The 22,806-nt window shown below is 41.4% G+C and overlaps 1 protein-coding gene across 1 annotated transcript; it reads right to left on the bottom strand.

Moving 5' to 3' along the window:
- Positions 1-4,760: 4,760 nt before the first annotated feature.
- NPS (neuropeptide S) lies at positions 4,761-12,564 on the bottom strand. The gene is made up of 3 exons (XM_073546334.1): positions 12,452-12,564; positions 12,276-12,354; positions 4,761-5,007 (listed from the first exon to the last, which is right to left on the bottom strand). Exons 1-3 carry the CDS (start codon positions 12,562-12,564, stop codon positions 4,828-4,830), a joined length of 372 nt encoding a protein of 123 aa, XP_073402435.1. The 3' UTR covers positions 4,761-4,827.
- Between the last annotated feature and the right edge of the window lie 10,242 nt (positions 12,565-22,806).

The following is a 22,806-nucleotide window of genomic DNA, read 5'->3' as shown; positions in this document are numbered from 1 at the left end:
TATGACATAGTGTCCATGGGAGATTTCCACTATCCAAACAATTGTTGGGAATTACTCTCAGGCAAAACTAAAAGGTCAAGCAAATTCTTATCCTCTCTTGCTGACAACTTTATCTTCCAAAAGGTAGGGGGGAAACAAGGGGATCTGCTACCTTGCATCTAACCTTATAAACAGGAAGGAAATGGTTGAGGAGGTAAGAGTGGCCGGGGCCCTAGGAGGTAGCAACCATGCTTTTTTAGAATTTTGGATAACTAGAAGCGGAAGACCTGTGAAGACTCAGACTTCAAGGTTAGATTTCAGAAAGGCAGATTTTAAGGGACTCAGAAAGAGAATCAGAGGGATCCAATGGCTGGATATCCTTAAGGATAAAAATGTCTAGGAAGGATGGGAAATTTTGAAAAATGAGATTCTCAAAGCACAATCGTTAACAATTCTGAAAAGAGGGAAGAATAGGAAGCATTTAAGGAAATCAGGATGGATGAACACAGAACTTAAACACATGCTAAAAATGAAGAAAGAAATGTTAATCAAATGGAAAGAGGGAGGTATAGCTTAAGAAGAATATAATGCAGTCTGCAGAACCTGCAGGGTATGAATCAGATTATCTAAAGCTGACAATGAATTAAGGCTTGCAAGAGACGTCAAAAGCAATAAAAAAGGATTTGGATGATATGTCAAAAGTAAAAGAAAAGTGAAAGATGCTATAGGATTCTTACAGGATGAAAATGATGAAATGGTAAGAAAGAATATTGAGAAGGCGGAACTTTTAATTTCCTAGTTTGCATCTGTTTTCTCTCAGAAAGGAAATGTAACATCAACTGATCTTCATGGGACCATCGAAGGAATAAAAGAATTCACACTATCCATAAACAGAGAGATGGTCAGGAAACGCTTAGCTAACATAAATGAATTTAAGTCTCCAGGTCCAGACAAATTACACCCCAGAGTACTGAAGGAGATAGCAGAATAAATTTTTGAACCACTCTCCATAATCTTTGAAAATTCTTGGAAAACAGGAGACATCCCAGAAGACTGGAGAAGAGCAAATGTTCCTATCTTCAAAAAGGGGAAGAAGATGGACCCAGGAAATTATAAGCCGATGAGTCTGACTTCCATACCAGGAAAGATCTTTGAACAAATTATTAAACAACATATATGTAAGTGCCTGGATAAGAATGAAGTGATTAACCAGAGTCAGCATGGGTTTGTAACTAATAAGTCATGTCAGACTAGCTTAATTTCCTTCTATGACAGAATCACTGACTGGGTGGGTCAGGGAAATGCTGTAGATATAGTATATCTTGGCTTCAGCAAAGCATTTGACAAAGTATCTCACACCATCCTTATTGAAAAAATGAATAAGTATGGAATGGACAAGGCAACTGTTAGGTGGATTCATAACTGGCTTAGTGATCGGACCCAAAGAGTGGTCGTAAATGGCTGCACATCCAGTTGGAAGAATGTCTCAAGTGGGGTACTACCACAGGGCTCTGTCCTGGGCCTCCTATTGTTCAATATCTTTTTCACACAAAACAATTCATAGGGTTTATTTAACCATCATAAACCGCAACGTAAGCCTGGTTGCACATCACCAGCTTACTTACAGTCCATTACTTCATCACGTGTGGCTTTACAAAGCATTCACTAGTCACGCCGAACTCTCTTCAGTCACCGGGTGACCGCACAGTTCAGTAACTGACCTTTGTCAGTGCACATAGTTCTTTCCCCACACTCGGGGTTACCTTTCAGGAGCTCCTGCTCCACAGGCTGACTCCTCGTCAGTCCAAGGTCCTCAACAGGACAGCGTCTTTCTCAGTGTGGGGATGTCCCAGGCTCCACACACATGTGGCCTGTCAGGTGCTATTCAGGACGTTCGTCCAATACCCAGGCCACCAGGTTCAAGGTCTCACCACGTGCTCCAGGAATCCGATCCTACTCACAGGATCTTCCAACACAGACCTTCCAGGACCTTGCACCCTGAACCATTCAGGTACACACACTATGTGCCTATGTGACCAGACCTCAGGTCACATTATATGGTTGTAACCACCCCCATGGTTGGGAGGTACATGTGTGGTTAGTCAATTCCCGCCCAGCTCTCTGACAAATACTTGTGGAACTATTAGTTCCAGCATAACCATATCATTTTGGGCTTACAGCACAGAGAATCTCTGCGACACATACCAGCCATTTACAATAATGCCCGTCCCTAATTTACCATCATAATTATGCTTCCAAGCGCCTCCTAGCTGTAACAGAGGTTACTGCATCACAAGGGGTGTACCATCCTACATCCCATTTATACACAATATCAAGCAATTTAGAACTTCTGTACAATGTCTAAGGATAAACAAAAGTTTTTTCCATACTGTATACTTGCATTTGTAAACCAATTGTTTCCCATTTCATACGCTATTATGGTGTATGTGGGCTTTTTCTGATGCGATATGATGATTTGTGGCATGCAATGGACCCGCAAAAATCTAAGTGAATATTACATTATATGTTGCTAATTTTATCCTTCTAATATAGGTTATAAACATAATAAGGCCAGTTGTTTGGCGCAATCTGTTATCTGCTGATTTTTCCACCCGATTGCAGATAACTCTACAAATGGTTCTTCTAATTTTAAGATAAAGTTGGTCATCAGTGTTTGATCTGAAGTAAACTTGAGCTGTTAGGATTTCTGACGCTTCTTCTGATTAGTAGGTCCAGCACGAGGTCATTGTTGTGGAGAAACGCACACATGACATTACGTCAGGTCTACTAATCAGAAGAGTCAACCCAAGCAAGTAGGAGAAGGTTCACAGGGCTCCCGTTCAGCGTCCATGGACTATTGACATGGCACCTGAATTAAGGTCCTTCTCTAATCAGTGGAGGTTACACCTACTGATCAGCACAATGAATGGGACAGGGGAATCCTGTTCTGATTGCTGTAGAATATGTAAAGTGCCAAAATAGTTCCTAAATCTATTAGCATTAAGGCCCATGCACAGAGATTCTGCTTAATTTGGAATCGGACTCATGCAGAGGTACAATGTCCTCATACAATTCTGTGAGTGCAGTATTATGGTTCCTTACAACTAAGAGGATTTATGGAGCTGTAATGTGTGTGCTGGCGGTTCTATATTAACACTCTACACTTAATATTATTTAATACCAGTGGACTGATTAGATTCTTCTCATGGCACAAATAAAAATGTCTTAATGTGACATTTGAGAACATGAGCATAACAAGTCTCTAAAAAGTCTCAAATTTGCTCTACAGAATACAGACTACAGGTGTTTACTTTCTTGGCAGCCTGTATTCTGCTGATAGGTCTTACAGAACATTTTACATTACTTACGTATTTTTTATTCAAGATAACGTCTTGAAAACATTACTCCCCTTAAAAATCCTGTCCATGAGATGATCTGCACTTGTCCCAATGTTTTTTCCACTGTTCAAAAAAATGCTTATATTCTTGTAAACTAATGTTGTTAAGTGCCTCCAACTATTTTTTTCTTAACCTCTTCTATGTCCTGAAAACGCTTTCTCTTTAGGGCTTTTTTTATCATCCTTGGGAATAAGAAGAAGACGCAGAGGGCTAAGTCAGATGAGAAAGGGGGATGAGAAACCATCGTCATGCCATTTTTCTGGTTGATTTTCAACGATGTGTGGGCAGTTGCGTTGTCATGATGAAGCAGCTAGTCCCCTGATTGCCATAATTCAGGTTATTTCTCACTGCCTCAACCAAACGCTTCAACGATTGCAGATAGTAATGTTGGTTCACTGCGGTGTCTTTGTGAAGGAGAGAATGGCTAATGAAATCAATTATTAAGCTTATATAAGGTAGTTCCGATGTGGTGTGGCAAGATGGCGTCTGCATCCTGGAACAACGCCCTGGAAGGAATCCTTGGAATGTGAAGTGGATACACCAAAGACTATATATGGAGCATGCCTAACATGGACCAATCACAGACTGACATGATAGTTGCTCAGAAGATGTGCGACACCCTTTTTCTGGCTGTTGCATGATCTTTTGTTCTGTACTAATAAAATCAGTTGTATGCCAGCTTTTGCTGTGAGAGGACCACATATCTGACTTCTGTGTCCGATGTAGTTCCTCTATGCATGCACTCGGCTCATATTTATCAGGTCAGAGACAGGCAATCACTGAGATTTCACCTTAAGAGATCACCCCCACATCCTGAGGAACAAATTCAACGTGAACAACTCCATTGATGTTGAAAAAAAACAAGCCATCATGGACTTCAAATTAGATTTCACTTGCCGTGATTTTTTTGGTCTGGGCGATGAATGCATCGTCCACCGGCTGGGCTGCTGTTTTGTTTAGGGATCATAGGCGTAACACCAAAATTCATCCCCTGAGATGAAAAAAAAAATCTGGACCACCCCCCCTTACTCACCTGACCTAGGCCCCTGCGATTTCTTCATAATTCCCAAGAATGAAGGAAAGCCTCAAAATAAAGCTTTTTCAGGATATAGAAGAGGTTAAGCAAAAATAGCTGGAGGCTCATAACGGCATTAGTTCAGAAGCATATAAAAATGTTTCAAACAGTGATAAAAACCATTGGGACAAGTGCAGATCATCTCATGGACAGGATTTTGAAGGGGAGTAATATTTTCAAGATCTTATCTTGAATATAAAAAATGTAAATAAGTAATTCTCGTTTAGTGAGGCTTTTATAGCACGCTGTCTTCCAAACCGAAGCCCCGTAACTCATCGTTCTCTCACCATAAAAGAGACAGGTTTATAGTTTATACTTTTATATTCATAGAAAAAAAATCCTCTATGTCCATGGGCGCTTTATGTGAACATTTAGTTAGGATTTTGCCCTTCTGAAGGAATTTTTTTTAATTCCTGATCCAACGCCGTTCCGAAAGGACCTCTTCATGAAAGACTTCTCTAGAAAGGGTTTGAGGAATGCCAGCTCTTCGCTACGATCAGCTTCCATCAGGCAACTGTTCAACAGGATGAGGCAGTAGTCTGATTTTCCAGATGACTATAGGGGAAGATAAGAAATCATTCAATGAAAGGATACAACTAGCAGCAGCGTAACATATACGGCTTCCGGTCTCGTTCATCATCAGCAATTTGCTAGGGCACTGCATTAATAGTGGTGTTACCACTACGGACATTCATAGCGACTGACCACGGGTTTCCTGACTTGACCTTGCAGCCTCATATATGAGTTTGTAAGTTCGGGTCGGGAGAATCTCTGCCAGTTCAAGCATTGTGGTCTGTATATGGTGCATGAAATACATCCATCTGACCTTGGTCTTACCCTATTTTTCTATAGCTTTCCATTTCCTCTCCTCATGTTTTTCACATCATGACCCTGTTCCTCTGCAAATACTGGGCATTCTTCCTGATAAATCCCATATAAGTTGATCAGTTGACATTTCTCTCTACCTTACCGTAGTCATACTCTGTGAAACTGTGAACCATTCACGCTTCCTTTCATCCATTCCACCCAGTAAATCACTATATGGATTATAATGAAATTACAGGCGTTTACAGGTCACTTTCTCACACAAAATCAACAGTCTCTTCCTCTGCTGCTGTACAAGAATCCGTCTAGACAGAATTATCATAAATGTGTTATTGAGAGGGGGGTGGTTTCTAGAACGTCTTATGTTGAAAAATGCAAATTCTGACATTGTTTTTGCATTACTAATTAGGCAAGTGAGGATTAGTAAATATGGAATTGCATTTGTCCCTCTCTACCTCTGCCGCCACTATCATAAATCGTGAAAAAAGGAAACAGCTGGAAGATTGGAGTGGGGCTTCTGCTGACCTCAATTTAAGTGGTAATAATGTTCTTTCACAATAGTAAATGATCCAAATACAAAGATCAGTTTGCCCGGGATCTTGAGTGCCTTAATCTACTACTTTAACTTTTTTCTATAGAGAAAACCAAAAGCAAAACACAAAACAAATATCCTGGAATAAAAAAGTAAAAAAATATATTGCAAAAATTGCATGAAGGTAGTAATAATAGTAATAATAAGGGTATTTAGTTAACATAATTTTGATCAAAATAATGTAGAAGCCATCCTGCCACGTCACGGCAACCCTTGTGGGACAGTCCTAACTCTTGTATTTAAAACCTTTCCACTTGTCAAATGATGTAAATGTGAACAAGGACAGAGGGACTGAACCACCAGTAATAGTATAGGCCAGACAGGATGGATTTTCCAACTCAGAAACAGGGCGGTCACACCCTTATATGCACAGAATGCACAATGAAACAAATGAGAAACTGGGTCTGAGCAGAAAAAGTAAATTAATGTGCATGCAAAATGTAATTGCATATGAACACATGATCCAAATACAAAGATCAGTTTGCCCGGGATCTTGAGTGCCTTAATCTACTACTTTAACTTTTTTCTATACTAGTCTTTCAAACAATGTTTGGAACAGATAGGTAGTTGTTTATAAAAAGTGACATAGACAATATTTTGAAGTGAAGGTGCTACACAAAAATGTATGTCCAGTCCACCATATTTATATTACAGTAGTTAGTTTGGCCAATTATGCCACCAGACCGGTGATGCCAAATACAAGGGAACTTGGGGCTAAGGCCTCATTCAGATGGCAATTTTTCACTTTTCTTCTGTCAATGTTTTTCATGTATGAAACACCTTCCCATTATAAGCCATGGAGCTGTTCACATGTCCATTTGTTTGGCAGACCAACTGTCCGAAAAAAAAGGAGATATGTCTATTTTGGGGGTAATGTTTCTTCTTATCTTGTGTAGAGTGACAAGCCAGGCCTGGTATATCAGAGTGAGGAGACATTTATATGCCTTGCATGCTCCTCTGGGAAGTTTAATATGTAAATTGCTTCATCAGAGAAAAAAACAGATCAAATGGGACATGGTAAGTTGGTTGAGTTGTACATGGTTCATGGGCATGAGGTGTGCCCTGTTATTGAAATAACATGTTTTTTGGCCATTGGGGATGATCCAATTTCATTCTTAAAACATTCGAATGTTTTTTCTCTGTCAAAATATTAGTACCTAGCAGTGTTCAAAGATTGTTGGTTGCGTTTGGGTGAGAAGCCTGCAGAATATGGATCACATTGCGGGTTTGGGGAATGAGATGGTTCGCCACATTGGGTGGTGGGAATCATTGCGTTTTAGTTCCTTTGTCCACCTTGACCTGATGGCGTTATGAAGGGCCGGTAGATTATATGTATTAGTATGGTATTAATGGTGTTATGTTTGTTACCTTAGGTGCATGCTTAATATGGATCCTAGGGCACTCTTATGTGTTCTGAGGGGCGTTGTGGTTGGATATTCGTCCAGATGGTCAGCAACTCGGGCAGGATAGGTCCACGGCGATGATGAAGTCGATTGGAATCTGTGGTATGACTTGGGGGAGGGTCTTACCAGAATTCTCCTATTATTGCAGAGTGGACTGTCCACAGGATTTTCTGGTATTGCATGTAGGAGGAAATGACATTGGCACCAGATCATCTCGGGAATTGATTCAGGATGTAAAGTTTGAAGTAATGAGATTGTGGTCAGCATATCCAAGATTATCATTATTGGTTCAAACATCATGGCACAGTTCACATGGAGGTATGTAAGGTCGATTGAGAAGATTAACAAGATTAAAGTAAATAAGGTGGTGGATCGTTTTGTTGCCAGGAATCAAGGCATAGTGGTGAGACATAAGGACTTGGAGATTGCTTCCAGGGAGCATATAACTTTAGATGAGGTCCATCTAAATGCAATAAGTACTGATTTGTGGGTGTTGGATTTGAGGCCAGCAAGCGATGCGTTTGTGGCAAGGTCAGACCACGTAAGGTGTCACATGGTCGGTCTATGGCGGGGGGACAGGTCTGTGTTAAAGGGAATCTGTCACCCCTTTTTTTGACTATCAGTTGCCGGCATTGACATCAGGGGCTTATCTACAGCATTCTGTAATGCTGTAGATAAGCCCCCGATTTAACCTGAAAGATAAGAAAAAAGAGTTAGATTATACTCACCGGGAGGGCGGTCCTGTCCGATGAGTGTCGCGGTCCGGCCCCTCCCATCTTCATATGATGCCTTCCTCTTCTTTCCTTCCTGTCGGTGGCTCCGGCTGCTCTGCCCTTGAGGGCCTCTCCCGGCGCCTGCGCACTGCAGGACTCTGCTCTGCCCTCAACAGCGCCGTACCGGCCCGCGACACCCATCAGACCGGACCGCCCCCCCCCCCCGGTGAGTATAATATAACTCTTTTTTCTTATCTTTCAGGTTACATCAGGGGCTTATCTACAGCATTACAGAATGCTGCAGCTCACGGTTCCCCAGCTTCAGTCCTCAAGGCCCACCAACAGATCATGTTTTCAGGATTTCCTTTGTATTGCACAGGTGAAGCAATTACCACCTGAGTAATACTAAGGAAATCCTGAAAACACGATCTGTTGGTGGGCCTTGAGGACTGGAGTTGGGGAGCCTTGCTGTAGATAAGCCCCTGATGTTGGTGCCGGCAGCTCATATTCAAAAAAAGGAGTGACAGATTCCCTTTAAAGGCTAGTCAAGCGGTGATGGTCCTTGGTGGGAAGGCACTATTAAGGTATGGTGGATTCTGTGATAGGCCAAGATAACGTGCGAGCGTAGGTCCCGCAAGGTTAGGAGTATTAATTAAGTGTTATTAATACTTCACTCTCTGTGCTGGCGCGCTGTTGTCAGGGAAAAAATTTGTAAGGTTGTGGGTTATGCCTCCGGAGCAGGCCTATCAGCTGTTTGATTTTAACTAATGTTTACATTGTTTATAATGTTGGGGCGCCAGCGTTGTAGACGCCACAAATTTGTGTATAATGTGTAATAAAGGCTGCTGTAGCTATTTTACCCAAGTCGCAGGCAGTCATGTGTTTATTTCAGGTACATTAGGTATAGTGGTTAAAGAATGGTGGTTACAGTCATAGCGACCAAAAATCCTTATTTAACTTGTGAGAAGACTAGAACTCTAGTGCCATCTAATATAATTTGCAATCCTGAAAGTTAATATCAACCAGTAACAACCTTTGCTACATTATTTAGGACAAAAGTCAAACCAGATATTATTTGCAGTCATGTGTAGGAGTGTTTGCCCCTCATCAGTGCAAAGCAAAAGATCTGATTTGGATGTAATTTAAGGTATTTTCCATCTGGATTTGCAAGAGGAAAAATCTGCAGCAAATTATAATAGCAGCAAAGAGGAAGAGGTTTTAGAAACATTTCATTCACACTCTGTGCAAAAATGTGAGCGTACAGTACCCTCACTATATCTGGAGTAATGAGGAAGGCTGAGGCATTAATCACCTTCCACTTCATACAGTTGTGGCCAAAAGTATTGACACCCCTGCAATTTTGTCAGATAATACTCAGTTTCTTCCTGAAAATTATTGCAAACACAAAATACATACATACATACTACATACTACATGCATACTACATATACACTACATTCATACAACATACATACAGTTGTGGCCAAAAGTATTGACACCCCTGCAATTTTCTCAGATAATACTCAGTTTCTTCCCGAAAATGATTGAAAACACAAATTCTTTAGTATTATTATCTTCATTTAATTTGCCTTAAATGAAAAAACACAAAAAGAATTGTCCTAAAGCCAAATTGGATATAATTACACACCAAACATAAAAAAGAGGGTGGACAAAAGTATTGGCACTGTTCGAAAAATCATGTGATGCTTCTCTAATTTGTGTAATTAACAGCACCTGTAACTTACCTGTGGCACCTAACAGGTGTTGGCAATAACTAAACCACACTTGCAGCCAGTTGACATGGATTAAAGTTGACTCAACCTCTGTCCTGTGTCCTTGCGTGTACCACATTGAGCATGGAGAAAAGAAAGAAGACCAAAGAACTGTCTGAGGACTTGAGAAACCAAATTGTGGGGAAGCATGAGCAATCTCAAGGATATAAGTCCATCTCCAAAGACCTGAATGTTCCTGTGTCTACCGTGCGCAGTGTCATCAAGAAGTTTAAAGCCCATGGCACTGTGGCTAACCTCCCTAGATGTGGACGGAAAAGAAAACTTGACAAGAGATTTCAACGCAAGATTGTGCGGATGTTGGATAAAGAACCTCGACTAACATCCAATCAAATTCAAGCTGCCCTGCAGTCCGAGGTTAACAGTGTCAACCCGTACTATCCGTCGGCGTCTGAATGAAAAGGGACTGTATGGTAGGAGACCCAGGAAGACCCCACTTCTTACCCTGAGACATAAAAAAGCCAGGCTGGAGTTTGCCAAAACTTACCTGAAAAAGCCTAAAACGTTTTGGAAGAATGTTCTCTGGTCAGATGAGACAAAAGTAGAGCTTTTTGTGCAAAGGCATCAACACAGAGTTTACAGGAGAAAAAAAAGAGGCATTCAAAGAAAAAAACACGGTCCGTACAGTCAAACATGGTGGAGGTTCCCTGATGTTTTGGGGTTGGTTTGCTGCCTCTGGCACTGGACTGCTTGACCGTGTGCATGGCGTTATGAAGTCTGAAGACTACCAACAAATTTTGCAGCATAATGTAGGGCCCAGTGTGAGAAAGCTGGGTCTCCCTCAGAGGTCATGGGTCTTCCAGCAGGACAATGACCCAAAACACACTTCAAAAAGCACTAGAAAATGGTTTGAGAGAAAGCACTGGAGACTTCTAAGGTGGCCAGCAATGAGTCCAGACCTGAATCCCATAGAACACCTGTGGAGAGATCTAAAAATGGCAGTTTGGAGAAGGCACCCTTCTAATATCAGGGACCTGGAGCAGTTTGCCAAAGAAGAATGGTCTAAAATTCCAGAAGAGCATTGTAAGAAACTCATTCATGGTTACCGGAAGTGGTTGGTCGCAGTTATTTTGGCTAAAGGTTGTGCAACAAAGTATTAGGCTGAGGGTGCCAATACTTTTGACTGGCCCACTTTTGGAATTTTGTGTGAAATGATCAATGTTTTGCTTTTTGCTTCTTGCTTCATTCTCTTTTGTGTTTTTTAATTTAAGACAAATTAAATGAAGATAATAATACCAAAGAATTTGTGTTTTGCAATCATTTTCAGGAAGAAACTGAGTATTATCTGACAAAATTGCAGGGGTGTCAATACTTTTGGCCACAACTGTAGATCTCCTCTCTTTTCTATTCTACATGAGCGAGATATATCCAGCAGTTTCCTCATATGTATACATTATTGGGATCACTCAATACTGGTGAGAAATTATAAAGAAATTATTCTTCCTAATAGAATATGCCCTAGAACTGGCACTTTTAGGTGCTATAAATTTGATTTGCTAGCACTGGTTTTCCCATAGGAACAATAGTAGCAAAAATCAAACAGACATCTTGACTCTGTTGCATCTGTAAGTGTAGATTTTCTAAAGCCATGCTGCACAATTTCTAGAGCTAAAAGATGATAATTAAAAACTGTACAAACCTTTGACTAGATTATTTTTTATAATTGTTCATTTGCTTTCTAAATGCAGAGTAGAGAAAACAGGACACAGACAAAGAATACAACACATAAAGAGGAAATAAGCAAGAGGAAGAGGGTTTATACACATATCTACAGTTTAGAGAGGATAAAGCAGCTACAGTCTCAGGGAGGGCAGAGAAAATAAGTTATTTAAAAAGAAAAGCACATGAAGAGGAAATAGTAGCGGGATGAAAACTGTTCTGATACATGAGCTTGCATCCTGGATACCCACAGAGCTCACATTCAGCCTATATTACTGGGAGAGACACTCCCAGAAGAGAAAACATAATTTTTCCATGTCAGTTATCCATAGACTTTAATGCTTTCATACTTTGTTTTCAATTGAAATTACAGTATAAGCAGACTTTGACCTTACAAGTGTATGGCTTAAATTACAAGCTCCTAATATATAGATGTAAAAATCTCAGGAGGGACTTAATATTGGAGATATGTGAGATAAAGTGGGAGTGGGATTTTTGGGGGGTCATGCCATTTGAAGAAAATTAAAATTACAGTCAACCTTTTTCTCACCTGAATGGGCTGATAACAGTTATTAATAAACTGAAGTTAACTAGACAGCACATGGACATAGATGAAATTATAGCTAAATGTAAAATGTTAGCAAATTTTACCAAAATTTTAAGATCATTTTATTTAATTCCCATTCATCCAACCTGGAATTCCCCATTTAGTTGAATCAGCCTGAGCTGCAATACCACACCCAGACATAAGGGGTGCTATTTCTGGAAAGAAAAAAAAAGGAATTCTGGAAGATCAACCCTAGATAGTTAATTGATAAATATTCACAGATGGGTAACTTACAGTCATGCACATGCCAGGCTGATACCAGAGATGCATGGTGGAAATCCAGAAGATGAATACAAAGTGAAGTTTGGAAATGCTGCAGCAAGATGTAAAGAAACAATTATACATGAAAATATACTGTACATCAGCTAGATAATATCTGCATTACTGTGTGCTCCATAGACCGTCCTTACCTGCTCTGCTGCACTCCTTCCATTGTGGGAGCGAACGATGGAGCCTCCTGAGTCTTCCTCCCGTCAGGAGGAGGTTTTATACTCTGTTCCTGAGTCATGGAGACGCTCGCCATCATGTCTAATTGATATGGGGTGGCCTTTAATGAATGTTAAAAGGGGCGAATGGGAGCTACGAGGTGACTTTTCTCTCCATGACTTGTAGAAACTTGTGGCCTTTCGGAAATAAGCTTCTGACAAGGTTCTCCGTGACGCCATCAAGACTTGAAAAATGGAGAAATTTTCTTCAAAAGTTTTGAGTATTTCCAAGTTATGACAGTGAGCATATTAACCCCTTAGTGACCACCAATACGTCTTTTTACTGACATGTGATATAAGAGAAAAGCATCCCCCTATGGATAATAGTCCTGAAGCTATCAGCTGTACACTATAGCTGACAACTTGCCGCATCAGCCACAATCAGTGTTGGCACTGACTGTAGTCATTGAACCCCCTTACAGTTGTGCTCAAAAGTTTACATACCGCGGCAGAATTTTTGCTTTCTTGGCCTTTTTTCAGAGAATATGAATGATAGCACCAAAACTTTTTCTCCACTCATGGTTAGTGGTTGGGTGAAGCCATTTATTGTCAAACTACTGTGTTTTCTCTTTTTAAATCATAATGACAACCCAAAACATCCAAATGATCCTGATCAAAAGTTCACACACCCCATTTCTTAATATCATGTATTGCCCCCTCTAACATCAATGACAGCTTGAAGTCTTTTGTGGTAGTTTTGGGTGAGGTTCTTTATTTTCTCAGATGGCAAAGCTGCCCACTCTTTTTGGCAAAAAGCCTCCAGTTCCTGTAAATTCCTGGACTGTCTAGCATGAACTGTGCTCTTGAGATTCCTCAGAGTGGCTCAATGATATTGAGGTCAGGAGACTGGGATGGCCACTCCAGAACCTTCACTTTGTTCTGCTGTAGCCAATGACAGGTTGACTTGGCCTTGTGTTTTGGATCGTTGTCATGTTGGAGCGTCCAAGTACGTCCCATATTCAGCTTCCGGGCTCATGAGTGCAAATTTGCTTCCAGTATTTGACTGATAACGTGCTGCACTCATCTTTCCTTCAACTTTGACCATGTTTCCTCTGCCTTTGTAGCTCACACATCCCCAAAACTTCAGCGATCAACCTCCATACTTTATAGTAGGAATAGTGTTCCTTTCATCATAGACCTTGTCGACCTCTCTCCAAGTGTAACGTTTATGTATGTGGCCAAAAATTCAATTTTGGTCTCATCACTCCAAACTACCTTGTTCCAGAAGTTTTGAGACTTGTCTCTGTACTGTTTTGCATATGGTAGGCGAGATACTTTGTGGCATTTGCGCAGTAATGGCTTTCTTCTGGTGGCTCGACCATGCAGCCCATTTTTCTTCAGGTGCCTCCTTATTGTGCACCTTGAAACAGCCACACCGCTAGTTTTCAGAGAGTCCAGTATTTCAGCTGATGTTATTTGTGGGTTTTTCTTTGCATCATGAACAATTTTCCAGGCAGTTGTGGGCACATTTTTTGTTGGTCTACGTCACTTACCGTGGTTTTGTTTTCACAGAGCCCTGATTTTCTATTTGTTAATCACAGTTTGGACGCTGCTGACTGGCATTATCAATTCCTTGGATATCTTTTTGTATCCTTTTCATATTTTATACAGTTCAACTACCTTTTGCCGTAGATCTGTGGACAATTCTTTTGCTTTCCCCATGAATCACAATCCAGAAATGTCAATGACAGGATGAAAGATGCAAGAGTCTGTCTGGATCCCAGAAACTCACTCAGCTTTAATGCACACACACAGATTACAAGGAAACAGGTAACAGGTGAGGATGTAACCTTTAGTAGCCATTCAAACCTAATTGTGTCAATGTAACGATAATGTAAAATATCATGTTTTATTTTTCCTATTAATTCACATGCCTTTCTAGAACTTTCTGCTCCCTTCATAGCTGCAGACTCATGCCCCTTCCCCGTGTCAGCAGGCTGCTCTCCCTAGCTTCCTCACTCACAGTCTGTAACATGAGACTACAGCTCTCCTCACTCCTTCCTGCTCTTCCCCCCCTCCCGAAGGAATGTTAATTAGCCAGAGCAGTCCTTTGTCCAAAAGAGAACATGTGCTTCTCATATTAAAGAGGCCATAACTTGGGCCCAGTCAGTGACAGAAATATGAAAATGACATTTCTGGGACGTGCGTCGACTAAGCTTCATTGCCCGTGTTTTTCCCAGTTCCAGCGCTAACAGAACCAGAGAAATGAATTTCTCCTGAACAGAGTTGAATAGACAGCCAGTGTTTGGTGTCATTAGAAAGCTAATTTCAACATAAGATGAATGATGGTTCTGCCAATATTCTGCTAGGTCCTCAAGCCCAGTTATGATTGTTATAAGTTTTCCTACCAGAATGTGAACTCTGAAAGCAGTAGAAAGGAGGCCACATGCTTTTACATCATGCATGTCATTCAAGTCTACTCCAGTTCAGTTTTTTTGTGTTTCTTTAGTATTTTTGTATTCAGTACAAATAGGGTGTGGCCTCCTTTCTACTGAGCTGTGTAGTTCATTTATAGTCCCTCTTAAGCTGGGTGTCCATTTGGGACCCAGAGACTCTGCCACTATTCACACTAGGTAGGTTTTACCATTAGTGTATTTACTGTCTCAAATGGGTACACCTTGCCGTGGTGCGACAGCTTTATACTTTTTTGATCAAAACAGTGTTTACCAAGTACCCTATGTTATTTAATGCACTTGCTTTTTTACTTATTTATTTTCATTAGGGTATATACACACATTGTTTTTTCCTTTGGTTTTGCTTGCTTTTATGGCCAGTGTGAACATGCTTTTACATCATGCATGTCATTCAAATCTACTTCAGTTCAGGTTTTTTTTGTTACCGAACTTTCACATGCCTAGAAGTTAACTGCGCTACTAATTTGGGTTGGCTTCGTACCCCTTTATTAATTTAAATATTGATAGAGAAATCAGAAGCTGGTGGCAGTGAAGTGTGCTCTGGGCTAGGTTGGCTAGCTGGCAGTGACGGAAGGGGTTTTATAAGCTGATTGTCTGGCTGCGGCCAGAGCCTTTATAATTCCCTCACTGCAGCGGGCCTAATAGCCAGTGCACAACAAGTAGCTCGTCCGACGAACAGTTATCCTAGGTGCAGTTCCCTGACTGACCTGAGGGTAAGGGTGGCGCCGGAGAGCTGCAAGTTCCAAAGCAGAGCTGGAAAGTGGGATATACATAAATCCCGGCAGTTTGTAACACATTGTGGCAGCAATGGGATAACTCAAATAAGCCCCTGCGGTAAATTGTTAGGGCAAGTCTAGCTTGCTGTTTTCATCACATTGTGGCAGTGGTGGGATAACGAAGATAAGCCCCCCTATATGTGTGATAGCCGTGTGCGGCCAAAGGTCACACCCCTGATCGTGAAGGTCAACTTCTGTGCATGTTATCAGGCCAAAATCACCAGGGTATGTGAACTTTTGATCAGGGTCATTTGGATGTTTTGGATTGTAATTGTGATTTAAAAAGAGAAAACACAGTAGTCTGACAATAACTGGCTTCACCCAACCACCTACCATGAATGGAGAAAAAGTTTTGGTGTCATCATTCATATTCTCTGAAAAAAGGCCAAGAAAGCAAAAATTCTGCCGGGGTATGTAAACTTTTGAGCACAACTGTAAATGCTACTGTCAATAGTGACTATGACATCTAGATGGTTAACAGAGTGTGGGGGCTCTCTATTTAACCCCATTGGCACCCTGAGATCTTGATCATGTGGTCCTGATGTTTGCCATGGCAGTTGATGACCAAATAATGGCCTTAGAGTCTGCTGGCTTTAGTGGCCTGTTCAGACGTTATCAAAATTTAGGTGGTAAAAATACACTTTTTCATTCCTGTCATGCCACTTTGCATTAATTCCTGAAAAGCATCTGAAGAGTTAATGAACTACCTGAAAGCAATTTTGAATACATTAAGGGGCGCTGTTGTTAAAATGGTATCATATTTGGGGATTTCCAATATATAGCACCCACAAAGTCACTTTGAAATTGGACAGGTACCTAAAAAAAATGTTTTGTAAATTTCCTTGAAAAAAATCAAAAATTACTGCTACATTTTTAAACCTCCTAAAAGGCTAACAAAATAAAATAACATTTTACAAGTGGTGTTGATGTAAAGCAGACATGTGGGAACTGTTATTTATTAATGTTTTTGTATGGAATGATTCTCTGGATTAAAGGGATAGTCATTCAAATCTCGAAAATTGCAATTCTTAGAAACATTTTGGCAAATTTCTAATATTTTTTATAAATAAACGCAAAACATAGGAACTTAAATTTACCATTATCATAAGGTATGATGTGTCACGATAAAACATTCTCAAAATCAATGGGATATATTCAAGCATTTCCCGAGTTATTACTGCATAAATTGACACATGTCAGATTTGAAAACATTGGCCGGGTCACTAAGGGGCTTTAAACATGGAAATGTTACCTAGCTTCACTGATATTTCTCGTTTGCTTTGTGGCAGTAGCTGTTGGTCCCTGGTGCAAACTCTGTAAGAGGGCCACCTACTATGCACCATATATAATGCTGGTGTTGTCTTGTGCCAGGTGGCCCACGGGAACCTGTCAAACCTTTTTCAAAGCCCAAACCTTCTTGTGCAGGGTTTAAAAGTGGAGAAAGGACAATCACTTGGCCTTTCCACACTAGGTTATCCAAATCTGGTGCCAGTGGCTCCACGACTATGTTGGCCTTTCAGAAGTAACATCAAGCAGTTATTTTTTTTTATTTACATGAAAAATTAGATCTCATAATATGTCTGTAAGAGGGTCAGTTTTTAAGCCTCTGGTCCCCATCACAATCGCTCAATACAGGTTCTGCAAGACAATGGCACAAAGATAGGTGGAAACAGTTTTTGGTACACAGCTTGGCATCTACAATCTTTGGCACCGATGCTTGGCGCTAAAACCATAAATGTTCGTAACTGGACTTGCAGACTCTTGGCCCAGGTCATTCTTTGGATACAATTGCTAATGGAAATGAAGGAACTGTCCCCCCATTCTTCCACTGTAAAACTGCTCTGCAATATCTCCAACTAGCTACCCAGGAGGCCCTGGAAGTACTCCACAACCTCACAGCTATGATGCGCAGGAAGACACTGCAGGTCCCAAGAACTCTCCACAATTAACACTGCTGATGCAGACAGCATGGTTGGTCTCAAAAATGACCCCTTTAAACAGAACCTTCGAGGCACTACTCGACTGCGTCCACCCACCGTCCAGATATTCGGCCATTTCTGCTCTTTTGTCCCCTCTCACAGCATCTACATTCACAGAAGTAAGAAGAAAGGAAGCTGCAAGTTGCATCCAGACTATTTTTTTTTTCTTGGAAGTATAAAGAGCTTATCAGTATAGAAAGGGGAATGCTTGAAGATGAAGAAGATGCCACTTTCTCCAAATATATTTTATTAAGCTTCATACATTCACATGTACCAGTGAGAAAAATCAATATTGATAGGTTGCTCTCAGTCTGTTACCTTGAGCATGTGACAACACGACAAGTAAAATATCTTGTGTAAATTATAGAATTTCAGTTCCTATACTTTTGCTCCATCTGGGATTATGACAAGTGTCATGTTTAGGCTAAATACCTCTGTGGGTGGATAATGAGGATCGCTGACATGGCGAATACCTCACACAACGTGTCAGTGTTTAGAGCCGTCTTGTCTGGTTCTGCGGTTCCTGCGTGCGCAAAATATACCCGTCTACTCAGCTGCCTATAACGATCTATGGGGAATAAGTGATAATAGCGAAATACTTGTCATTACTCTGATTGCTAAATATTGTATCATCTCAGGAGATGTCTCAGGATATCTCTATCTCTTCATGTCCCAAATAGACCATGCCATCTGGTTGCATTAAGATTTCTTTCGGATTGATGTACACTTCTCACCATTGAAATTGTAAGGCCGAGAAGGAAAAGTTGTCACAGTATGGAAATCACAAAATGGATAGATGTTGTGCAAATGGTGAAAAAGTGGAAATAATATTTTCAAAACATCACCATATCTTCAGTATCGAGTATGAGCTCCAAGTGCAGAATTCTCTACAATTACAGCCTTGGCTGCTACCAATTAGGTTATTAATGGTTGTCTGAGGAAAGTCTTGCTGCTGAATGCACTTGGGCAAAGCAACATCAAGATCCGCTGCTGGCGGACCTTTTGCAATTGCGGACCAATAACATACCAGATGGGCCCAATGGGAGACAAGTCCAGAGATGCTGCAGGCCATGGAAGAATATTCAGACCACACTGGTGTCTCACAGTAGAACGAGTAACATTTGACTAGTAATGTGTTGAGAAATGACCGTATCACTGGTTCCACCATCAGGGCATTACTACCCATACTGCTGTATGGGGCCCGGTGAGCAAAAGTAAATAGTGCTTCTGGGCCGGACCCCAGGGTATAATAAATTATCATGCGTTGAAGCACATCTCAGCGCAGGGAGCCTTTCTCGTGCTGGACACCCTTCAAAACTGAACAGTTGTGCGGCTCCAAGGGAGTCCCTCCGCCTCGTCTGTGACACGCGGGTGATGGCACGTACATCATTGTGTACACACCGGCATGGACACGTGGCACTAGCCAGAGGGGCGCCTGCAGGGGCTGAGGTGGAGCCTGGGCGAAGTCTCAAGTGGACCCGAGCATTTTGCCAGTATGGGTCCCTGAAATTCCTTGTGGCAGCCCTGTACCAGGCAGTTGGTATATCTGAAATGAAGGCTAAAGGGATGCAGCTACCATAGATTATGCCATCCCACACCATAATCTGGGTGAAATGGGAATACTGTACGTGGTCACTTGGCCACTAAAGAGAGCTATCACGAATCTGCTTGGCACTAGCTATTCTGTTTTCCAGATCCCAGGGGTTGCCTTGACCCTCAGCCTTTAACCCCTATACAGAGATCTCGACTTAATAAGGACCCTTAGGCTGTGGCCACATAGTTAGCTGCCATTTGGTGGTGCAAGCACTCAAGCAGAATAGTCAGGTAGCCGGATCAGAACCAGAAGGTCAGTATGGGAACAAAATCACAAGACAGGAGAATAGTTAGAAAATGATCTGCAGTCAAAATTCAGGAATGTCTACAGGGAGTGAGAGCAGGATACTGAAGTTTTCAAGGAGTAAATCAAATTCTAATTGGCAGTGGGCTGCATGCTTTCAGGAGCTTAAATAGCCACAACCCTGTCCAGGCCAAACAGAAGGAATCAAACACTGAAGCAATAACTCCTGATCTCCCAGTACAGATAGAACTACGAGTACTTTGTACGGAACTAGAAGCAGACACAGGAAGGGCAGACACCTACACAGACGTCACACCAGGACCGATGTGACATCCATCCTCTGTGAAGGTCTCTTCATGCCACCACTGCTCACGTGGCTATTATTGCACCCAAAACTCCTCTCCAAGACAAAAACAGAACTTATCTCTGAAGATGATAGTCCTCCATTGTCCATTTCCAACCTCCATCCAGAGACTATGTGGCAATGCCATGAAGAGACCTTCATGAGGGAACAGAAATAACTCTTGGATATACGGTAATTGTGACTCTAACATGAACAAACTTCTTTTTTTACCCAGTTTCTAAATGTCGATTTCCTTTTTTTGTTTTCCAGAAATTTCTATGGAACATAAATTACATACATATTACAATGTGAAAATATTCAGCCCCTTTGTGATCTTTTTTATCCTGTTTTGTGGCATTACAACCTAGAATTAGACTACATTTAAAGTATATGGAAAGAGTCTTGAGGAGGGGAAGAGTCTTGAGGAGATCATTTGCATATTCCAGTGCCTTCTGGGATAAGTGAAGAGTCTCCGCGAGCTCTACGATCACTGGGTTTTGGCCGTTGCAGCTGAAAAGAGGAAATCGGAAAACCAGGGGAAGAGTCTTGAGGAGATCATTTGCATATTCCCAGTGCCTTCTGGGATAAGTGAAGAGTCTCCGCGAGCTCTACGATCACTGGGTTTTGGCCGTTGCAGCTGAAAAGAGGAAATCGGAAAACCAGGGGAAGAGTCTTGAGGAGATCAATTTTGGCTCATCTTTCATCGTTTTTAAGAAATCTCAAGATGGAAGAGGCCAGGAGCCATTTGGTGAGCTGCATTTCTTGCTACATGTTCACAGACTTACCAGTGGAAAAGCCAAACTTCACATGCCACAAATGCAGCTTGTGTCCCTGTTGGAGGAAAAGTTGCAAAATCTCGAAGAGAGATTGGCTACGTTGAAGATCATTAAGGAAGGTGAAGAGTTCTTGGACAGAGCAGAATTATCTCTTCATGTTACAGAAAGAGAAGAAATTCGAAGTGCACCTGAAGAAACAGAGGAATGGAGACATGTGACCCAGAGAAGCAGGAGGATCAGGAGGCAGTCAGCACCCATACTGCTCAGAAACCAGTACCAGGCTCTCACGCAGGAAAATGATGAAGAAATACATCAGGATAAGACTTTGCCAACAAACAGCAACCTTGTACGCCTTCAGAGTCCTCCTGGATGGAGAAAGAAAAATGTTGTGAAGAAGAAACGGAGAGTGGTGGTCATGGGGGATTCCCTGTTGAGAGGAACAGAGGCCGCTATCTGCAGACCGGATATAACTTCAAGAGAAATGTGCTGTCTTCCAGGTGCAAAAATTAAAGATGTGTCTGACAGGATATCAGGACTCTTCAGACCTACAGATGACTACCCATTCCTGCTACTACATGTGGGGACAAATGACACCGCAAGAAACGACCTGGAAACCATCTGCAGAGACTTTGAAGACTTAGGCAAGAAAGTGAAAGAACTGGGAGCGCAGGTGGTCTTCTCTTCCATCCTCCCAGTGGATGGCCATGGAACATGGAGGTGGAATAAGATTCTGCAGGTGAACAACTGGCTACGTCGATGGTGCCGTCAGCAACGATTTGGATTTCTGGATCACGGAGTGAACTACTTATACGATGGACTACTTGCTAGAGATGGGGTGCACCTTACGAAGACTGGAAAGCATGTATTTGGAAGTCGCCTTGCTACACTTGTAAGGAGAGCTTTAAACTAGAACAACATGGGAAGGGAAGCAAAAGACCAGAAAAAGCCATACACCGGACAAATGCTATTGAGAACTCTGCTAATAGAAGTGGAAAGGAAGAACAAAGGAAGAACAAACAAAGAAGAACAAAGGAAGAACAAAGACGAAAGAATCTAATTAATAAAAATATTGGAGAAAGAGAAACCAATCACAAACTAAAATGTTTCTATACTAATGCACAAAGCATGGGCAACAAACAAGGAGAATTGGAACTACTAACACAGGAAAAGAAATATGATGTCATTGGAATCACTGAAACTTGGTGGGACGATACACATGATTGGAATACAAGACTAGAAGGATACAACTTATTTGCAAGAAACAGACTTGATAAACGAGGAGGAGGTGTTGCATTGTATGTTAGAAACGCGTATATCTGCACAGAGATTGAAGCTTCAGAGACTCGGAGTTCTGTGGAAACTGTTTGGGTAAGAATACAAGGACAGAACAATGGAAAGGACACCATTGTAGGCATTTACTACAGGCCGCCTGTGCAAGCTGAAGATATGGATGAACTCTTTATGCATCAAATGGCCAAGTTCTCCAAAAAATATGACATAGTTGTCATGGGAGATTTCAACTATCCAGACATTTGTTGGGAATCTCTCTCAGGCAAAACTAACAGGTCAAGGAAATTCTTATCCTCTCTTGCTGACAACTTTATCTTCCAAAAGGTAGGGGAGAAAACAAGGGGAACTGCTACCTTGGATCTAATCCTTATAAACAGGGAGGAAATGGGTTGAGGAGGTAAAAGTGGCTGGAACCCTAGGAGGTAGCGACCATGCTATTTTAGAATTTTGGATAACTAGAGGCGGAAGACCTGTGAAGACTCAGACGTCAAGGTTAGATTTCAGAAAGGCAGATTTTAAGGGATTCAGAAAGATAATTGGAGGGATCCAATGGCTGGATATCCTTAAAGACAAAAATGTCCAGGAAGGATGGGAAATCTTGAAAAATGAAATTCTCAAAGCACAGTTGTTAACAATTCCGAAAAGAGGGAAGAATAGGAAGCATTTAAGGAAACCAGGATGGGTGAACACAGAACTTAAGCACATGCTAAAAAGGAAGAAAAAAATGTTTATAAAATGAAAAGAGGGAGGCATATCTAAAGAAGAATATAATGCTGTCTGCAGAATCTGCAGGGCACAAATCAGATTATCTAAAGCTGAAAATGAATTGAGGCTTGCAAGAGATGTCAAAAGCAATAATAAAGGA

The sequence above is a fragment of the Dendrobates tinctorius genome, unplaced genomic scaffold, assembly GCF_039654945.1.
Source record: "Dendrobates tinctorius isolate UK_male_01 unplaced genomic scaffold, ASM3965494v1 ptg000147l, whole genome shotgun sequence".
Classification (NCBI taxonomy): Eukaryota; Metazoa; Chordata; class Amphibia; order Anura; family Dendrobatidae; genus Dendrobates; species Dendrobates tinctorius.
This window is presented reverse-complemented; position numbering and strand designations above follow the sequence as displayed.